Source organism: Eptatretus burgeri, chromosome 8 (genome assembly GCF_056783735.1).
Source record: "Eptatretus burgeri isolate ZD-2024b chromosome 8, Ebu_testis_v1, whole genome shotgun sequence".
Lineage (NCBI taxonomy): Eukaryota > Metazoa > Chordata > Myxini > Myxiniformes > Myxinidae > Eptatretus > Eptatretus burgeri.
In genome coordinates, this window is record NC_140968.1 from 42,908,755 (window position 1) to 42,928,085 (window position 19,331).

The 19,331-nt window shown below is 43.0% G+C and overlaps 1 protein-coding gene across 12 annotated transcripts in view; it reads right to left on the bottom strand.

Moving 5' to 3' along the window:
* Positions 1 to 950: 950 nt before the first annotated feature.
* Positions 951 to 19,331, bottom strand: part of LOC147021613 (cyclin-dependent kinase 14-like) — a 369,402-nt gene continuing 351,021 nt past the window's right edge. For 10 of the 12 annotated variants that reach the window (XM_085891768.1, XM_085891765.1, XM_085891766.1 and 7 more), the window contains one exon: positions 952 to 1,819. Coding sequence is in view for 1 of the 12 variants with exons in the window: in XM_085891773.1 (XP_085747899.1) it covers positions 1,753 to 1,819 (67 nt within the window). In the remaining 11 variants the exon portion in view is untranslated. Of the gene's footprint in view, positions 1,820 to 19,331 lie in introns of all 12 variants that reach the window. The other 2 variants (XM_085891773.1, XM_085891759.1) reach the window with 1 other exon arrangement.

The window sequence follows — 19,331 nt, forward strand, 5'->3', positions numbered from 1 at the left end:
GAATGTTGATGTGATGATTAAAGTAGTAGTTTATGGAAATTTGTGATATCTTAATTTGATTCTTTGAAATTATGGTAACGCTCACATTTTTGTGCTGATTTTATCGCAATATGCATCCTGGGGCAGTCTGGTTGACCTGTATGAGTTTAAAAGTATGATTATCGATATCAGCGACCCTGAAAACATAAGAAATGACATATTACTACATGCCCTAGTAAGCCATAATTATCAAATTTTACCTGAAAAGTGGGTAAATTTGGCGGCCATTTTGATTTTTGCATTTTACCAACCGAAGACATCATCCTAGGTCAAAAAGTTCAACGGATTCGTGATCAGAATGAAAAATGGCCATAAAAAACACTCCTTTCAACGGGACAACAGAGAAAAAGTCGATGTGTGCCCAACCCTCTTCCTCTTCACAGAGGCCAAATATTAGCACCTTGCTTTTCATTCCTTGTGGGAAAAAGAGTTTAAATTCGTTTTTTCAAATGTTCAGGCTGACCCACAACGTGATGACAATTCTCACAAAGAAGGCAGTGTGACAGGTATACTCAATACTCTTCCAGTGCTTGCACGTCTATTCTCGCCCATCGCTATCCTCAAAAGTTAGTCTACATCATTCATTTGAAAATTGTTTTTTTGAACTTTATTAACCACTACACCCTCCCCCCATCCCCTCCCAGTTCACCCCCAAGGCCACCTCCTTCCAAATTTCCAGTTTTTCCTTCCTGAGAATTTACTTCTGTATCCATCTTGTCCATCCCGTGCATCTTCTCCTACTCCTCTTTCCTTCCCACTTCCCTTATTTGTCCAATGCTCCCTCCATTTTATCCTCAACCCTGCTGTTGGTGCCCCCCCCCCCATCTCCACTGTTCCTTTTATTCTGTTGCATCCTGAGTCATTCATTGTTCTCGCTCTTCGACGAGTCTTGATTTTGCACATAAAATATTAAAATCCTTGGAAACTTTCTACTTCCCTCATTTTTTATTTATTAGGCCACGATCGCCAAGTGAAAAGTGTGGTTAAGCAAACGGTGCATACGCAGTATGTACGTACGTGTCTGCATTTTGTGAAGGGCATACATTGAAAACTGTTCAACAGAGGAAATTGAAACTTTACCACGTGTTACATGACCATTTGATATTGCACATATTGAGCATACATGGAAAACCCTTCGAAATTTGAAACATTGTCATCACTTCAGCCTTAATTGTGCTCGGCTGGTGGAAAAGGTGAAGAATAAGAAGAAGTAAAAGAAGAGGAAGAATAATAATAATAAGAGTAACAATTTGACTATTTTAACGATTTCCCAATTTATACTTTATCGATCTATTCTGGAGTCTTCATCAGCCTTGGTAGTTATGAGAACACTTAAAAACAAGAATAAAAGCTACTTTGTGAAGGATTATGAATGTACTCCAGAGCAGACTTTTCAATGTATAATTTGTACACATTTACCTCCGAAGTGGAGATAGATGTAAATACAAATTTACCGCCAGAAGAGCTTGATCACTGCAAGTCCTTGTCAAGACTGCGTGGGGTAAGGAGTCTATGAATACCATCGAGTTACTTCATGTTCTTCTTGATGCAAGTTCACTACATTTATTTATGAATGCAACATGGTTTTACGTTGAAGTTCGTTTAATGAATGAAATCAATCAATAAAGTCTCCCTTGGGAAACTCCCATAGCTGGAAGACTTTACGTTGAATCCTATTTCATCACGACCCACAATCTCCTGCTGTGCCACCATTCATGGTTCTTCTTCGGTTGGAGAGATCCAAGACACCCTGCGTCCTTGTTCCCCGATGACTCTTTCCCTGAGGTGGGGAAAAAACAAGTTACGCGTGATTGTAATCACAACTTTTAAATATTTACCTTGGGTATGCAAAGATGGAATTTTCAGAACACAACATTTCAGAAAAAAAAAACAATTCACCATGTACTATACGATAATAAAAAACAAAAACATGACAAATGCATTCAACAAAGATTCACACAATGCCCTCAAGAAGTTTCTTCCACAACTGGAGTTTTCATCGAACACCTTAACCCGTAGAATATTGAGAAAAATGAAATGGGAAGGGTCTTTTAAAATCTTGCTTTGCGTTTCCGAGCACAATCTATGTTAGTTTTGTTCGTGAACCTTGCACGATGGAAACCACACGAAGCTGATTAATCAAACAGAACAGTCTAGAGCTGACTATGCTCCGATGAGATGCGTTCTTCATCGCCATTGAAGGTTTATCAATGAGTTTGCACAACTACAAACCTTCGACGATAGACGTCAGCGAATTACCGAGGATGTTATGACATCATTACGCCTCTCAGCGGTGACGTCACAATGCAAATGAATGTAAAAATTAGAAAATCGCCAAAAAATCCCAAACCTGTACGTCTGGCACGATCTCACATAGCCCATGCTGCACATTAGACCACAGAACACCCGCATGCCGAAAGTGGCGACAATCCGTCCGGCAGTTTCGGAGGAGGTACGTCCACAAAATATGGCTTAGCGTATAAATATAATAATTCTCATAGCTTTTCTCATAGATACTCTGCCCTCAGGGCATGAATAATTTTCCAAGTTCTGCTAAACGGAAGGTTTTTGAAAGTTCCAAAAAGGAGATTTGTGTTCTCCCGTGTTCAAGTGTATATTTGCAATAAAATAAAATAAAGATTTCAACGTTGTAGAAAAAACTTTTTTCAGAAGTTTTTCAGTTTTTTTTTTATACCACCCTATTCAACACGTTACATTAGTTCTTCGTGCCTGTTGTTTGTGTCCTTTATGATGTCCTTACAAACAGTAAGTTTCTTGTTTGGAATGATTTCCAATTTTGTTTGACTGCCAGCCAGACAGACAGAGTAAAAACATTATCTCACTCCTCTCTGCACGTGCGTGATCAGGAAAAATTCAGAGCCAAAGTACTGTTAAACGACAGGTTCATTTTCCGATTCATGATCTGATTATTTGTGTTTAAAATATAACATACAATTGAAATTAAGTTGTTCCTCGATCATAAACTGACGTTTGTAGACAGACACACAGAAGTGAACCAATTGCGTAACCCCACTTTTCGTTTTTCAAGCATGCGGGATAAGTGCATAAAATTAATGAAACAAGTAAAAAAAAAAGTCATATAATATCATAGCCCCCGTTGTTTTAGTAATTTTACTATGTGGAGACAAAGGGCTCGCCAATATTTATGTACAACTAAAATGGCTGCCAGGCTATCAGTCAGACATCTTTGATTAGATCGCAAAATAAAGTTAGGCACAAGCGTATGCCATCATGCACTGTGCTTTTGCCAAGTTTGAACAAAATCATACCATGCATGTCGGAGAAATGGATGGGGACACTTTTAAGTGACAAAATGGCCACCAGTCGGCCATCTTGGATCTGACCTCGAAAAAAAATGAGGTCCATGTATACACCGTCATTCATTATCTGCGTGCCAAGTTTGATCAACATCGGTAAATGCATGAACGAGAAATGGTTGAGGACACGTTCAACATTTTGGGGGTTTTTTGCAACTAAAATGGCCGCCAGTAGGCCATCTTGGATCTGATGTCGAAAATAAACGATGCACATATGGAATACCATCATGTGTTGTCTTTGTGCCAAGTAAAATAAAATCGGTCCATACATGTCCGAGATATGTTTGCGGACGCACGCACGCACGGACCCAAAAGTTGAGACCAAATCCATAATCCCCTGTTTCGGTTGAAGTCCAATGGGAGCTAATAAATGTGCTGATGAGGATGACAACTTATTGCTTAACATGGTGTTATCAAGTAAAATAATAATAATCTATTCATACTTCTTGTTCATCTTTTGTCTTTTGTTTGCAGCACAAGACTGCAGCATGGCATCATTGGCTGAGGGCATGGCTGCATCACTAATGCAACAACCTCTAGGTTAGGGCAGGAATTTTTTTTAATTTGTTCAAGGTTCCAGCGATAGCTCACCTACTCTTCACCAAAGACACCATGGGATCTGTAACATCCATCAACCAATGTCAGGAGACAGGACACCAGTTTAATGTCCATCCAAGAGACAGCACACACATTGATGAATCACCCTGCCTGTGGATGACACCTTATAGCTGGATCAGGATTTAAACCCAGGCAAGACAGCTTAGAGGGAAGTGTACATATCTCTCGGTCATCCTGCCAGCCCATGTATGCATACCAATGATAACTGACATTTTTTGAGTGCTTTTTCATGACAAGTGTAGTATTAAATCTCCATTAAAGATGTCCTTTTGTGATGCACACATCAGGGCTTCAAAAACAACCAAAATATGATTAGTCTTTTCTTATCTTGTTCTCAAGATTATGTTGACAGATAACCACCATCTGTTATTATTGATACGCTTCTGCCTTTTCACCAGAACAGCAAGATGTTGTGAGTTTGATTGTTGCTTTTTTCAGAAATTCTCATTTTAAAGGTCAACATAGAGATTCAAAAATTGGACAAAGGAATAAAATAGCCGGTTTTATATGAAATAGTTTGAGAGTCTTATAACTTCGTCGTTATAAATCTCCTATGCAATCTTCCAAACTGACAGACAATTGACTTCATATCATTTTTTAATAACTTTGAGTCAGCTAAAGTATTCTGCACATCAAATGGACTGCTCAGAACTGTAATGGGTTCTGTGTGTATTCACAGGGCTCAGGGAGTCAACGCCAGTTTCTGAAGATGTTAATTATTAGGAACATTGTACCCATAACATGCGAACAGGAATATAAGGAACCGAGAAGCTGTCAACAACCACATGCGCTGTTGAATTAATGATGCTTCTAAGTTAGACAGACAAGATGAGTGAGATCAAACATGGCAGAACATGTCGGTAACATCATGTAAAATGAGCACCATACTCAGCTTACTATGGTACGACTAAGGAATCTTGAGTGGAGGTTATCCAAGGGCTGACAAAACATTGGGGGTCAAAGGTTATCTGAGAGCAGAGAAAAAGTAAACAGAGGTGGGTTACTGCAGAGTTTCACTTGCTGCCAATGGAGACCCTTTAAGGAGAGCCAGGGGTGGAGAAATTTGGGTAGAAAGGTGAGTATGAGAATTCAGGGGGAAAAACAGGATCAAAAGGTGGTGGAATGGAGGATGGAGGGGTCTCAGGCAGCCGATGGGGAGAAAAAAAGAAGGAAGGATTGGAGATGGGGGAGAGTTCTGGAGGAAAACACTGATGCTTCTCAATCCACCCATCTCATTATTCTTCCTTTCCATTCCATTCCTGCGAGATCGAATCGTTAAATTTATTAATGATGATGGATTGATCGAATTTATCATTGATAAACAACCGGTGTGCTTTCGACTGCCAAAAAGAACGTATGAAGAGTTTGCTTGACTCCAGGCAGCCATTTCGTCCAAACTTTGACTGCCTTCCATTGTTTGCGCCGCATTCCTTCGATCACAGGAATTTCCGAGTGCACTGATAAAAAGGGGTCCATGAACAAGTTCCGTATCACACATGGTATCAACAGCTATATGGAAGCCAAGCCAAAATTAATCTTCCTCGCTACACAGGCTGGAGTGTTGGGTGAGTTTGAATCAGAAAGAATATATATATATATATATTTTTTTAACTATTCATCAATGTCAACCCTGAGGCTGGAAGGCATGCCCAATTACACTCACCTATTGTACAGCCCTGCTATTATCTTGTTTGAAAGGAGCAGAGCAGAGACCTGTATTTTGGAGATTAGTTCATGTTCTTCCTTTTCTTAAATTGCTTGAAAGTAGGTGTGAATCTAACTAGTTTGGAAGGGTGGAAGTTTTATTGTAAAGGTATTTAAGTAAGGGTGGTGTTTTTTTTTTCATGCTTATGGTCCTGAGATAAAGTTTCGTCAAGTCAATTGCAATTCAAATGGTGAAACGCACAAACGGAAGATGTAGTCAAGTGAGCTACGTATGGCTAACGATACAGTGACATTACACTCAAAACTTTTTTTTTCACACTATCTTTCCATTATTAATTGTGCACATATCAAGCGTCATGGAGGTAGAATTTTCAGGTGCTCCAACAGGAATTATGATTGGACCGAAGAATTATTTGCCGTATACCTGTGTGTATTATCTCACTCTAAAAACTTTTTCACAACTCTTGCATAATCATGATCAAATCTGGTGTCACTCATATCTGGGTTTTTCGATCTCGGTCAAATTGCATGTAGATCCTGATACCCGTAACAGTTGAACGGGATGCAGCATGAAGGATAATTTCCTTAACAGCTCCGCTTTCCACCCACAACCTCTTATGTAAACCGCAGGTTCACCCACAAACTCTGCATTGGAAGCTGGACTTTGACTTGCTCATGGTGCTTGGATGTAGAAATAAAAGCATCCAAAGAATGGATGCTTGAAATATCGAGTTTGTACATTTTACTTTTGGAGTTGGTGTTTTGAGAGAAATGTTCCCTTTCCCAACTTCAAAGACCAAATGATGACAAAGGTAATTAAAATGAATCTTCAGTATTTGTTGGTACCACATCACTTGAGAAGATGATTCTCAAACAGCTTTTAAAATCAGCCTCACAATTCTCACAGAGGTCGGAAATTGTGGAGACATCCATGAGTAGGAGGAAAACAAGCTCAATTTGACTTAATGTGGAGGTCAATGAACACGAAGGAAATTCATAACGGAGGACATGGCCAAGGGGTGAGCAGATGAGGCCTGCACTAGCTATTGAATAGTAAGTGATAGTGTAAAGACAAGCATGTTAGGACTGGTTGAGACGTTGAAAAGAAAAGGGAGAGGGATTCCAAAGTAATACAAATTGAAGACCCGCTATGTAGCTATGTATGGTGCTGCCTGTAGAGTGCCAGGAGTTTAGCGGCCCCGTCGGAGCTTTCTTCGAATGCCAGGAGTTTAACCTCCCGGCAGAATAGAAGGCGCTCGATAAAATATGGCGCCTCCACAAATCAAAGCAAAGAACCCATTCGTAAAATGAAATATACCGACGGGATCGGGAGTATTGTCAACTTGAACCATTTTTTTTGTCTACAAAGTCAAGGCTCGTGGAAAAGCTGGAACACTGAACGGATCAGGATGCTCCAAAACAAAAAGGAACAGTATAGAGATGGGGAAACATCAACAGCAGGGTTGAAGGATAAAATAGAGGGAGACATGGCCAAATAATGGAAGTGGGAACGAAAAGAGCAGGAGGGGAAGATGCACGGGGTGGACAAGATGGGAGCAGAAGCAAACCCTCAGGAAGGAAGAACTGCAACTTTGGTAGGAGGTAGGCTTGTGGGTTGGGAGGTTAACAGGGGTAGAAGACATCATGTTTTTGGATAGGAGATGATCTGAGATAGAGGTGAACAGCTGTCTTGAAGACCTGGAAGGAGGAATGAGATTGAAGAGAAGTTGGAAGTTGATCCATCCATCCATCCTTAGTTGTTATGAAGGATGGCTATATAAGCTACATCGGCATCAAATGTTCTTCAGACAACAAATACAGTACATAGTAAAGCACCGCAAAACGAGGCAAAAGGAGAGAGCCTATGCTTTGAAAGAGAGAAAACACAACTTTAGCAACTCCCAAGCCATGATTGACAATATCAATATATGCAGAATGGATATACAGAATGATAGGCCTGGAGAGTTTAGCACAGGCTGCCTCGATGTGTCCACATGCATGCACCGACATTAACAATATGTCTCACACAAGTGTCGGAACAATGAAACTGACTGGGCCCCAGCAAGCAGACAGAGCAGGCGTGAAGAATGCTGAAGAATGGCAGAGATGTTCACACTCATGCGGATCAAAAGAGCAAGAGCTCCCTGAAGGGGAAACCATATGCGGAGAGGGACATGTGGCTTTCCCACTGGGGGGAGCCAGAGGTGAAGACCCGTAAACTGATGGTGAAATGTAAGAGGCAGTTAATGAAGCAGATATGCAAAGATTGCACAAAAATAACTGAAAAAGTTTGCCTTGATTAAAAAAAAAACAATTATAAGAAAAAGCACAACATACAGGTGAAAGGATGAAAAGGATGTGTTGATCATCAATTTATAATGATATTTAATTAACACAAAAAATACTGGCAGGGCAGATCAATGGCAGTATTCTTCCATCTGAGCTTTTATGGTTTAATGCCACTTTCTCAACCACAACTTCTTTAATGACCACAATCACTTTCCCCCTTATTGTGGAAAGTTTGGCCCAACTCGAACGAATCACCTGGACTCGAGCCGATTTGAGTTGGAATTTGGAATTTGGTGAAGCTAGTGGGGATAACTTGCCTACTCTTTGTGAATGACACCATGGGATCTTTAGTGTCTACCAGCTAATATAAGCAGACACAATACCCGGCTCAACATCCATCCGAGGGATGGTACACTTTGTTATACAACGCCCTGGATGTGAAGCACCAATTCAACACTTTTCTAGTTGGGTAGACAATCATACCTGGAGTAGACAGCTCAAAGATAAGTATGCACCATCTTGTTGGACAATAACCTAATACTGAGTGAGAGTTCATGCAGAAGGAAAAAGACAGCTTCGTCATGGAGAGAAAAACCGAAGATGTTTTAAAGGACATGAAAGACGATTTCGACACATATAACCTCCAAATGTCCGAGATACCATCCTCTCTTTAATTAGAAAAAAAAGTCATCTGATCGGAAAGATTAATGATAACTGGGTGGAAAGATAATGAGAGAGTTCATAATACTGAGTAAATTTGATGGAATAGTATTCAACCAGTTTTCTGGTTAAGTGTCCAGCAGAAAGCACTGCGTGAGAGTGAGAGCGAGAGTCCGAAAGCATTCTTTCATCTGAATGAGTCCCTCATTCAATAACCATCCGGATCATCAGCTGAGCAATGTCCATCAATGATATTTCAACCCTTTTAGTCCAAAACCTCTCTGAACAAACTTAATTTGTGTCTGGAGGTCATCAAATTATGGGGAGGGACATAGAGACAAGAACAGAGAGGGAGAGTGGGGGAGAGAGGGGCGTTGAGAGAGGGGGGGGGGGGAAGTGGAGAGAAAGAAGGGGAAGAATAACCTCCACTCACTCTTCAACAACCTCATCTCACATCACCATTTTGGTTTCAGGCCAGGTCACTCCATCTGGGACAGGCTGCTTCTACTCATGCAAACAATGGATGGAGGCCCTCAATGTAAGAATTGATATCAGCGCTGTCTCTCTGGACATATCTTGTCTTTTCGATACAGTCTGGCATCCTGCCTCACTCTCCAAACTGTTTGCCTATGGCGTCCAAGACCAACAACACACATGGTTTACTGAGTTCCTCTACAAGCCAACGTGTGGCTCTCATCGGCTGGAGTGCCCCAAGGCAGTGTTCTTGGCCCAGTCATATTCCTGACCTTTATCAATGATCTCTCTGATTCTTTGGAAAACCCTCTTTATCTATTTGCTGATTACTCCGCCCTCTACTGTAACATCTCTCATCCTTCAGACAGGAAGATGTCTTCTTATCTCTCTTCAGATGTTGAAAAAAAATCACAAACTGGTCAAACACTTGGACTATGTCATTTAATCCTGACAAATGCCACACTCTCACTATCTCTCTCCAAAAGGCAATATCCACCTTTCACCTGGCAAATCTTCCTATCTACTTTCTTAACAATCCTCTTGAGGAAGTTCAATCATTCAAACTCCCAGGTGTCATTATCAGGAATGATCTTTCCTGGGCAAACCACATTTCAAAGTTGGCCTCCAAAGTCAGCCACTGACCAGGCATCCTCCGTTGTTCTTCCATGGCACACCTGAACTCCTATCAACCTACAAGGCCTTTGTCCACAGCTTCATGGAGTACTGTCCTCCACTCTGGGTTTGCTCCCCTGCCTCACACCTTACTCAGCTTGATGCCATGGAAACCAAGGTCTTCCGTATCATTGGGATCTCCCATAATGAAGCGAATGAAGCTGAGTTTATGGGACTATCACTTTCCCATCGCAGACAGGTTGGTGGTCTCTGTCTTCTACCACCTCCTTTCTGGTTTGACAACCTCTGCTCTTCCCATGCATTGTCCAACCCCCCCCCCCCCAAGTTTCTGTAGGGCTCACATGGTCCACCATCAATCACCTTCTGGTGAAATACCTAAATCCAGGATCACTGCTCACCTCCACTCAGTTGCTCCTCTTTATTCCCGCCTATTGAATCAACTTCCACATCATTTTCAATCTCAACCTTCCCTCCATCTCCTCAAGACAGCTGTTCACCACCATCACAGATCATCGCCAATCCAAAACCATGATCTTTTCTATCTTCGTCAACCCAACCCACCCAAATCTCACCTTCCAAATTTCTAGTTTTTCTTCCTGAGAGTTCATGTCTGTATCCATTTTGTCCATCCAACACATCCTCTCCTGCCCTCCATTCCTCCCCACACCCATTATCTGTCCATCTCCCTCTGTCTTGGCCTAATTAGCTCTCCTGTTGGTGTTTTCCCCCCCTCTCTCTCTGCTGTTCCTTTTCTCCTGTTGCGTCCTGATCCGTTCAGTGTACTCGTACAAGCTCTTCCACAAGCTTGGACCATGTATGCAAAAAATAATTCCAGAAATTTAGCACCCTTCAAAGGGGGCATATTGTCTCCATGATGATGGCTCTGACGATCACAGTAAGTGATTCATATGGGAGGGCCTATGGGCCCATGTTGATTTTATAAACCATGCCACTAACTCGCATTAGGATGATGCGGGGCCCTTGCCAGGGTGAGGTGAGTCTTTTTTTATGGCAGGAGAAACAGCCCTTCCTCCTCTGGGGAAATAAGAACCAAATCTTGTCCCTCGGGGAGAACTCCTTGGACTTGACCCTGGTGTCACACCTACACTTCATTCGCTCGCTGGCCAGGTTGATCCGTCGATGAACGGACACATGTACCTTCTCCATGCACTCCTTTAAATGATGTGGGTACTCTTCCACAGGTCATCCATCCTGCCCCCCTGATGTTTTTCTGCAAATTAGATCAATGGAGATTGTAACTGTCCATATATCAACAGCATGGGGCTACAGCAAGTAGTCTCATGTTTGGCATTCTGATAGGCCATTCGAATAGAAGGGAGATGTCCATCCCAACCCTGCTCATTGATCAGTGGTAAATAAGGCTAGTTGTTGTAATGGGGTTAATATTGAACATTTCCACAAACCCATCAGATTGTGGTCTCAACAGGGTTGTACTGGTCTTCTGAACAATTAGGAGTCTGCACACTTCCTTTAGAAATGCACTCTCAAAATTCCGAAACTGATGTGCGTGTAGCTCCACAGGGATAGCATGATGGGACAGAAACTCTTCTTCAGAGGCCTGTGCTACCGCACTTGTTTCCTGAGTAAGTAAAGGGTAGGCCTCAGGCCACTCAGTGAAGTAGTCCATGGCAATGAGGATGTATTTGTTCCCTTAGCGGATGGGATGTAATGGGAAAATATGTCGATCACTACCCACTCAAGGGGGCCTCCTACCTGATCCAGTTGCATAGGGGCCCTCATCCTCCTGACCAGTCCCTTTTTGGCAGGACAGGCATCACATAGTCTGCACAAATTTCACACAATGACCCAATATAATTATCTCTGGACTTTTACTGTAGTTTTGCTCGTGCCCAAATGCCCGTTGGTTGGCAGACCATGCCCCTGCTGAAAAATCATTGTTTTAAGTTTTGTTGGTACTGCCACCAACCAATAAGCTTGATCAGAGGGAATCGCAATCAAGTTTCTGTACAAAATCTTCTTCCGTCTCGTCTCCGAATCTCGCCCCCCTGCTCTGTCTGCAATTTGCCCCCCCCTATATTTCCGCAGGGCACTCAAGGTACGCCAGAAACCCCCTTCTGGTAAAACTACCAAAATCACGAATCACTGCTCACCTTCACTCTTTTATTCCTCTTTTTCCCCACCTTTGGAATAAACTCCGGCACTCTCTTCAATCCCATCCTTCCCTCCAGGCCTTCAAAACAGCTGTTCACCACCACCTCTTATCATCCCCCATCCAAAATCTTGATCTTTACTTACGGAAAGGCTGTCCGTACCATATATTGACTCCCATACAAATAGGAATGAAAATGTGTTCTTGCAGTCAGTCTTGCATGTTGCACAATCATTTCATTCTGGCCAAGACATGGCCCTGCTATTATAAGCAATCAATCTCAACACTCACGGTTGAACATGGGAGAAAAAAAAAACCACACCCATTCCCTCCTGGCTCATGTCAGTGTCCAGGACGTAATTCCCATCATCCGTCGGATCAGCCGATACGAATGCCATTATCAGGAACATCTTCAATTTCGTGAATGCTTCAGCTCATTCCCAAGACCAAATAAATGTAGGCCCCTTCTCAATGAGCGTGTGAAGGGGCCTTGCAATTTCCATGAACTTTGCCACAAAGCACTGTAGTATGAGCAGAGTCCCAAAAAAGCCCTGCACATCTTTTACATTTCTCGGCCACTCCTCTACCGCTTTTACATTGGCAGGGTTGGTAGCAACAAATTTTGCAAGAGTAGCAATACATTTTTAACAAGACATGCTCCATTAACTGCTCAAATGTTTTACGGGCATTGCACAACCCAAAAGGCATCACAGTGAACTAAGATAACCAGTGAAAAACGTTGTCATTTTCCTCCTGCCTGATCCATCTTCACTAACCACCACCTGCTGTTTTTAATCTCGTGTAGTAAACTAACTGAAGTCTGAAATGGCACTTGGGGTATCATCAATTCTGGGCAAGGGATAAGAATCCTTGAGTGTCACATTGTTCAGTTGACAATAGTCCAGAAAGAACAGTGTGGAACAATCCATTTTGACCAACACAACCAGTGACAACCAAGGATTTACTGAGGGCTTGATGACAGCGCATCTATCCTCATTTTCACCTGTTTGTCAGCTTCCTCCCTCTTAGCCAATGGAAAGTGTCAGGTGAGCTGTTGAACAGGCCAGGCCTCTCTGGCATTTTATTTATTTGGTGTTTCACCAGCCCTGTGTATCCAAATGTCCTCAGAAGACAAGGAAAATACACAAATATTCATACCAATCGGCTTAAGTAATGGCAACTTTTGCCCCCCCAGTCCAAACTACTTCTGAAACTATTTTTCGTTTCTTGAATTTTCTTGGGCCAATTTCCTATTTAAAATTGATTTTACCTCTGGGACTGGCACTGCAGGATGGTATGGTCACTCAGTTCTGCAATTTCAGCAATCAAGCTACATACCTTCATGGTCTTCCTCAATGTCTATGGATCTATGGCTATATCAATTAATCTGACTGCCACCACTGACTCACCAGTTTTAATTAGGAAGTGACCTATTACTGTACCCTCTACCGGGTTGTAGGGATCCTTCGGGGTCAGTCCAGCCAGCCACGTCACCGGGACCACCATCTCGGGCCACTCTTTCAAATTGCCAGGGCCAATGTTGGAGCTGGGTACCTTGGAGGATTTTACCTCCTCTGGGGTACCTTCCTTCCTTCCTTCCATATAAGTGCTGCTTCATCAGGATGAAAATTACTGCACTGCAGTTGTGTGCAGGTGTGGAATAGCACCAATACAACCAAATTATGCAAATATATACATGTGTAAGTAAAAATAAAGGCCAGTTGTAATGTTATTTCACCAGCCCCCACAACGAGGTTTTGAAGGCGTCGAGGGCAGAAGAAGTGGCAGGATCCTTCTCCAGGTAGTTCCAATCTCTGCAGGTGTGGGGGGAAAAGGATGATGCATATACCTGAGTACTGCAGCTCAGTATCATCAAGAGGGATCCATGTTCTCTGGTACGTGAAGATGCTTCAGTTGGGTATGCACTCCACCTGATGTCCACCAGGTCATAGCGGATGCGGTACATCAAGGCAAGATGGCTTTGGAGTCATCTACTCTCCAAGGTGGGCCATTATAGTTCTTCAAGCATGCCCGTGACACTGCTGGTATGACCATAGTTACCAGGGGCATACTGAGCACCTCTACGCTGGACCATCTCGAGCTTGTTGATGTTACACTAAGTGTGAGGATCCTATACTGTTATAGCATATTCCACGATTGGTCGGATACAAGTTGTGAATGTGGTCTTCTTAATTCTACGGTTGCATCGGCTGAAGTTTCTACTCAGGATGGCATTGGTGGAGTTAGCTTTATTGACAGTTGCATCCACATGGGTGTTGAAATTCAGCTTTGAATCGATGTGGCCACCAAGGTATTTGGATGAGTTAACCTCTTCAAGGGTGTGGTCATGAATGTTATAAGATTGGAGGATGGACATCCACTTGATGGTGATGTGAATGGCCTGGCATTTAGATGGGTGAAACTCCATCAACCACTTTCTCTCTCACTCCTGTAACATGTCAAGATCCATCTGGAAATTAGTGCAATCCTGGGCAGATGTAATATACTGGTAGAGGATGCAGTCGTCTGTGAAGAGACATCGTGTGGAGCTTGAGATGCTATCTGGTAGTTCATTAATAAAGATCAGGAAAAGAAGCAGGCCGAGCACACCACCCTGAGGCACTCCTGATGCTACTTTGGCTTTAGAGCTAAGTTGGCTGTCAATCAAGACTTGCTGGGTGCGGGCATGGAGGAAGTTTTTTATCCACTGTAAAGTGCAGCCTCGAAGTCCATAGAAATCTGCCTTCAACAAAAGTCTATGGTAGGACACGTTGTCGAAGGCTTTCGTGAAGTCCAGCAAGACGAGATCTATTTATTCCTTTCCACATGGCATTACAATTTCAACTAACCCGAACAATCATGAAAAACATTGTAAAGGCATTGGATCACGACGGCAATGGCTTCCAATATCTCAGAGTGGTTTGGCACAAAGAAAACGGATACTAAACTCAAAGCAGGCATTTTCATTGGGCCCCAGATCAGAGAACTGACGTGTGATTCCGAGTTCAAAAATAAACCGAACCCACTTGAGTTTGCAGCATGGGAAGCATTTGTGTTGGTTGTGCAGAACTTTCTTGGGAACCATCGAGCTGAATAGGATGTGGAATTAGTGGACAACATGCTAAAGGCCGATCAGTGAATGAGCTGTAGGATGTCTCTTAAAGTGCACTTCTTGCATTCTCATCTTGATTTCTTCCCACCTAATCTGGGTGAGGTAAGTGATGAGCATGGCGAAAGGTTCCACCAAGATATTTCGGTCATGGAAACGAGGTATCAAGGCCGGTTCAACCCAAACATGATGGGTGATGACTGCTGGTTCCTACAACGGGAGACCAATTCCACACACAAGCACAAGAGCAAGTATCTCACACCTTCTGAACACGTCTGAACAGTGCCTACGCTGACTATATTGAAAGGAAGAGTGTAAACTTGAAGTGTTGTTTCTGAATCACTCACAATGGGGTGGATTTCCCCCATCAAGTTTAGACCCTTCCTAACATCACCATGTTCTAATGTTTTATCAACTTCTTTTTCTGCAACTTGTTTATGTTCTTGGTTTGTATACTACACATTATACACGGACATCAATCATTGTTATCTAAATACTAGTACGTGCCCCTACATGCGTGGCCGTACGTGCAAAAAAAAAACAAACAAAAAAAACTTTCAAACCGCGAGCCAGAAACAACAAACACACAGGTCGTTCCATCGCTCTCGCGTGCCTGTGCGTGCGTGGCCGTACGTGCAATCCCCCCTCCCCCCCAAAAAACAAACAAAAAAAACCTTTCAAACTGCGAGCCAGAAACAACCACACAGGCCGTTCCTTCGCTCTCGCGTGCCCGTACGTGCAAACCCCCCCTCCCAAAAAAAGCTTTCAAACAACCACACAGGCCATTCCTTCGCTCTCGTAAACGACGACTGGATTGGGGCATTGTGTTTATGTATAAATGCGCATAAGAAATCGAGAAATTATTGGAATACATTAAGCCATCACTATCCGGAAGTGGTGCGTGCCCGTAAGGAATGTTCACATGCATTCCCCGAATTATCGCTTGTATTGAAGTAACAACTGCTGTGATACTTACACACACGCAGAGTTAATTAAAATCAAAATTAAAATCAAGTTTACTTCACTGTATTTGCTTGCCATGACATTTGCTGCCATGTAAATGGTCATCGTCGGCCGGCTGCGCACCGGCCTACGCAGCCACGCCTTCGCAGCAATGTGTCATGTCATTGGTTTGGTAAATAAATGGCCATAACTTGGGAGGCACTTGTCCGATTAATATCAAACCTAGAAAAAGCACATCCTCAGGTCTCCAGCAATACACCTGGCCAGTTTCAATTAGATCGGACCAGTGGTTGTCGAGAAACAGCGGTCATAGACACACACACAGACACAGACACAGACACACAGACAGATTGCTGGAATTAACGATAGATGATGCCAAAGTAATTACTAAGCACTGATATTAGATGTACAATGTGGCGATGTGCAACAAAATAGAATCTCATATAGCGTGCTGGGTATCATTAATACATAAACATATTTTGAAAACCTGACGTGCTGGATAAATTCTGACTACAGATTTGAAATCAGCAGCCCAGATTTAGCCAAGAACACTTGCATTTCCCGAAGTAGCAGACGAATCGGTTTTTGTTGTTGTTGCCCAGTGATCTGCTCCATCTCCCAGTTGATGTCGGGTAAATTCATGTCTTCATCAATCCATACAGCTGTACATAGGTTTGAGTGACACAGATCCTTAATGGCTTGATTAACGCGACCAGGTGGTTGATACACAGAGGCACTTCTAATCTTGTGGTTACCATTCATCACATTAACTACAATTAATTCAGATTCAGTGTCGGTTGATATCTGTTGACTGTTAAGACTGGAAGTGATATCCAATAAGACAGTGCTGTAGCCATCGTCCCTGTTCTTTCCATAGAGATTATATCCTGGGGGAAAGATTTCGCCTTGTCCTCTACCTGGCTTCAACCACGTCTCACATGGTGCACCTCACCCCAACCGTCTCTCTCACACTCCAACAACACAGTGCAGCACCAAATCAAAGAAAAGTCCTTGGATATTTTGGAGCAGGTCATCAGTGAGATTTGCGAAACTCCAGGTGGCTTCGCCATGCCACTTGATGAGTCCACAGATGCGGTGAATTGTTCACAGCTTGTTGTATTTGTTTGGTATGTCGGAAAGGAGGGCTTAAAAGACAAATTCCTGTTCAATGCTGCATTGAAAACCACTACCAAAGCCGATGACGTCTTCCATGCCATGGATTCTATATTTCAAGAGGCATGACTTGAAATAGACCGACTTGAAAGGCTGTACCACAGATTGTGCACCAGCAATGTTGGGATGAAAATCTGGTTTTCAAGCTCACGTCAAGGAAGTGGCTCCGCATGTTGTATGTATGCACTGTATCATTCATCGGTTTGCTCTGTCATGCAAGGTTCTTCCAAAGGCGCTGGCAAGTGTGCTGTCATTGGTGGTCAAAATGATCAACAACATGAAATCAAGCGCCCTCAGTACTCGGCTGTTCAAATTGCTGTGTGAGGATTTCGGAGCTGAGCACAGTGTACTCCTTTTCCATACGGAAGTGTGCTGGCTCTCCGGCAGAAACATCATGAAACGCGTCTTCGAGCTGCAGGACGAGCTACTGGAGTTCTTCAATCATAGAGGCAAGTGTAAATATTTTGTTACTGCCCTGGAGGATCATTCCTTCGTTCTCCATCTTGCCTACCTTGTCGATATCTTCGACACCCTCAACGGGTTCAAGGATCCTTCAAGTCTTCAAGGGACCGAGACGACGGTTTGCAAATTTATGTTGAAGCTCAGAGCATTTCTCGCAAAACTTTGATTGTGGAGACCGAACATTCAGGCTGGTGTGTTCACCATGTTTGCAACTGTCAGAGATCCTTGAAATAGATAGTGTGTCCTCTGAGAACTTCAGAGCTCTGTTCTGTGAGCATCTTGGCAAGCTGGAGGTGGAATTAAAAGGATACTTCCCAGACCTCAAGGAGAAGGACCTTCATTTCCTGCACAATCCGTTTGGGGCCTCACCTAAAGAGTTACCGGCAGGAAATGGAATGCTGGAGGACCAAATCGACCTCCAACATGATGAAACCGCATGGGAGGTGTACCATAAGAAGACTTTGTGTAACTTCTGGTTCTGCTGCTGAAGTCCTACAAAAAGTCGTGGAACCTGCTCTTCGAGCACTGCTGTTATTTCCAACTATGTGGTTATGTGAATCGACATTTTCATTGTTGTTGGGCATCAAAACGAAACTCAGATCGAGGCTGAGGAGCCCAGAACATGATCTGAGATGTGCTGCCACAAAATTCGCCCCACACATTGATGATCTTGTTCGCAAAAAAAGCTCAAATTTGCAATTAGCTATATTGTTAAGTTTGGCGAGTGTTTTGAATATTTTTCATTCCAAATGACTGGTTAAAAATAAATTAATTGATCAATAATTTCAAATTTTCATGAATTTCTCACCCTTCGTTGATTGGTGGTACATCGTCACAACACTAGATCGCCCAAGTGGAACGCGCAGCCAAAATGGTTGGGAACCCCTGGGCTAGATAATGGATTTGGTAAGCCACAGTTAGGGCACTCCCAGGGGTAATCCCTTCTCCCAAGGTTAGACAAGAGGAGGTTATCTATGCTAACATAATCTGCATGGTACCACGCGTCACATGATTCACATAGTATACTCGCCTTAGCTCCTTTATGATTAGTGCAGGCCCGATTGCATGTGCCACATGGAAATTTTGAAGGTCTTGGTCCAGGGTTGGTTTCCACATTGCCACCTGTCAGAAGGATGACTAAAAGCAGGGGCAGGGAATGCATGCAAGACAAGCGAAGAAGTAGCATGTTGTTCATACTAAAGTCAGAATTAGCCTTTTTAGCCATCATTTAGGTTGGTTACACCCATCACTTGCGCTGGTGGTGGGCATACAGACTGCAGTATGAAGATGGTCTGTTATAAATAATCTTCAATCAGCACATGGACCAAGTGTTGATCGTATTAAACCTCTAATTATAATAGGGCCGAGTTTTCAAAGACTGAGCTGACGTCGACTTGGCTAAAGGCCGTGTTGCTGGCCTGGTTGGATTCACTGAATGTACATGTATACCTGCTGCTGCACCGCTAACTCGCAGTCCTTGTCCACCGGGCCAGATCAGCGGCGGTGGGTAGTCAAAAGTGCGATACGTCTCACACACGTTCCTTCTTGCACTGCTGTTGGCATAATTTGAGATATTTAAATATGATCCGCACTCAGCATGGAAATCACGTCTTAATCGCATGAGACCTGCAATACTAATGGCAGTTTTTGCACATAGTGGTGTAAAATGAGCAAGATAAAATATATAGTTGGAGACAAAATAGTCTACGTCCACACATGCACACCTCTCCAACAGGTATGTCATGCATACCATACAGGCCCTTTCATGGTGGGCCAC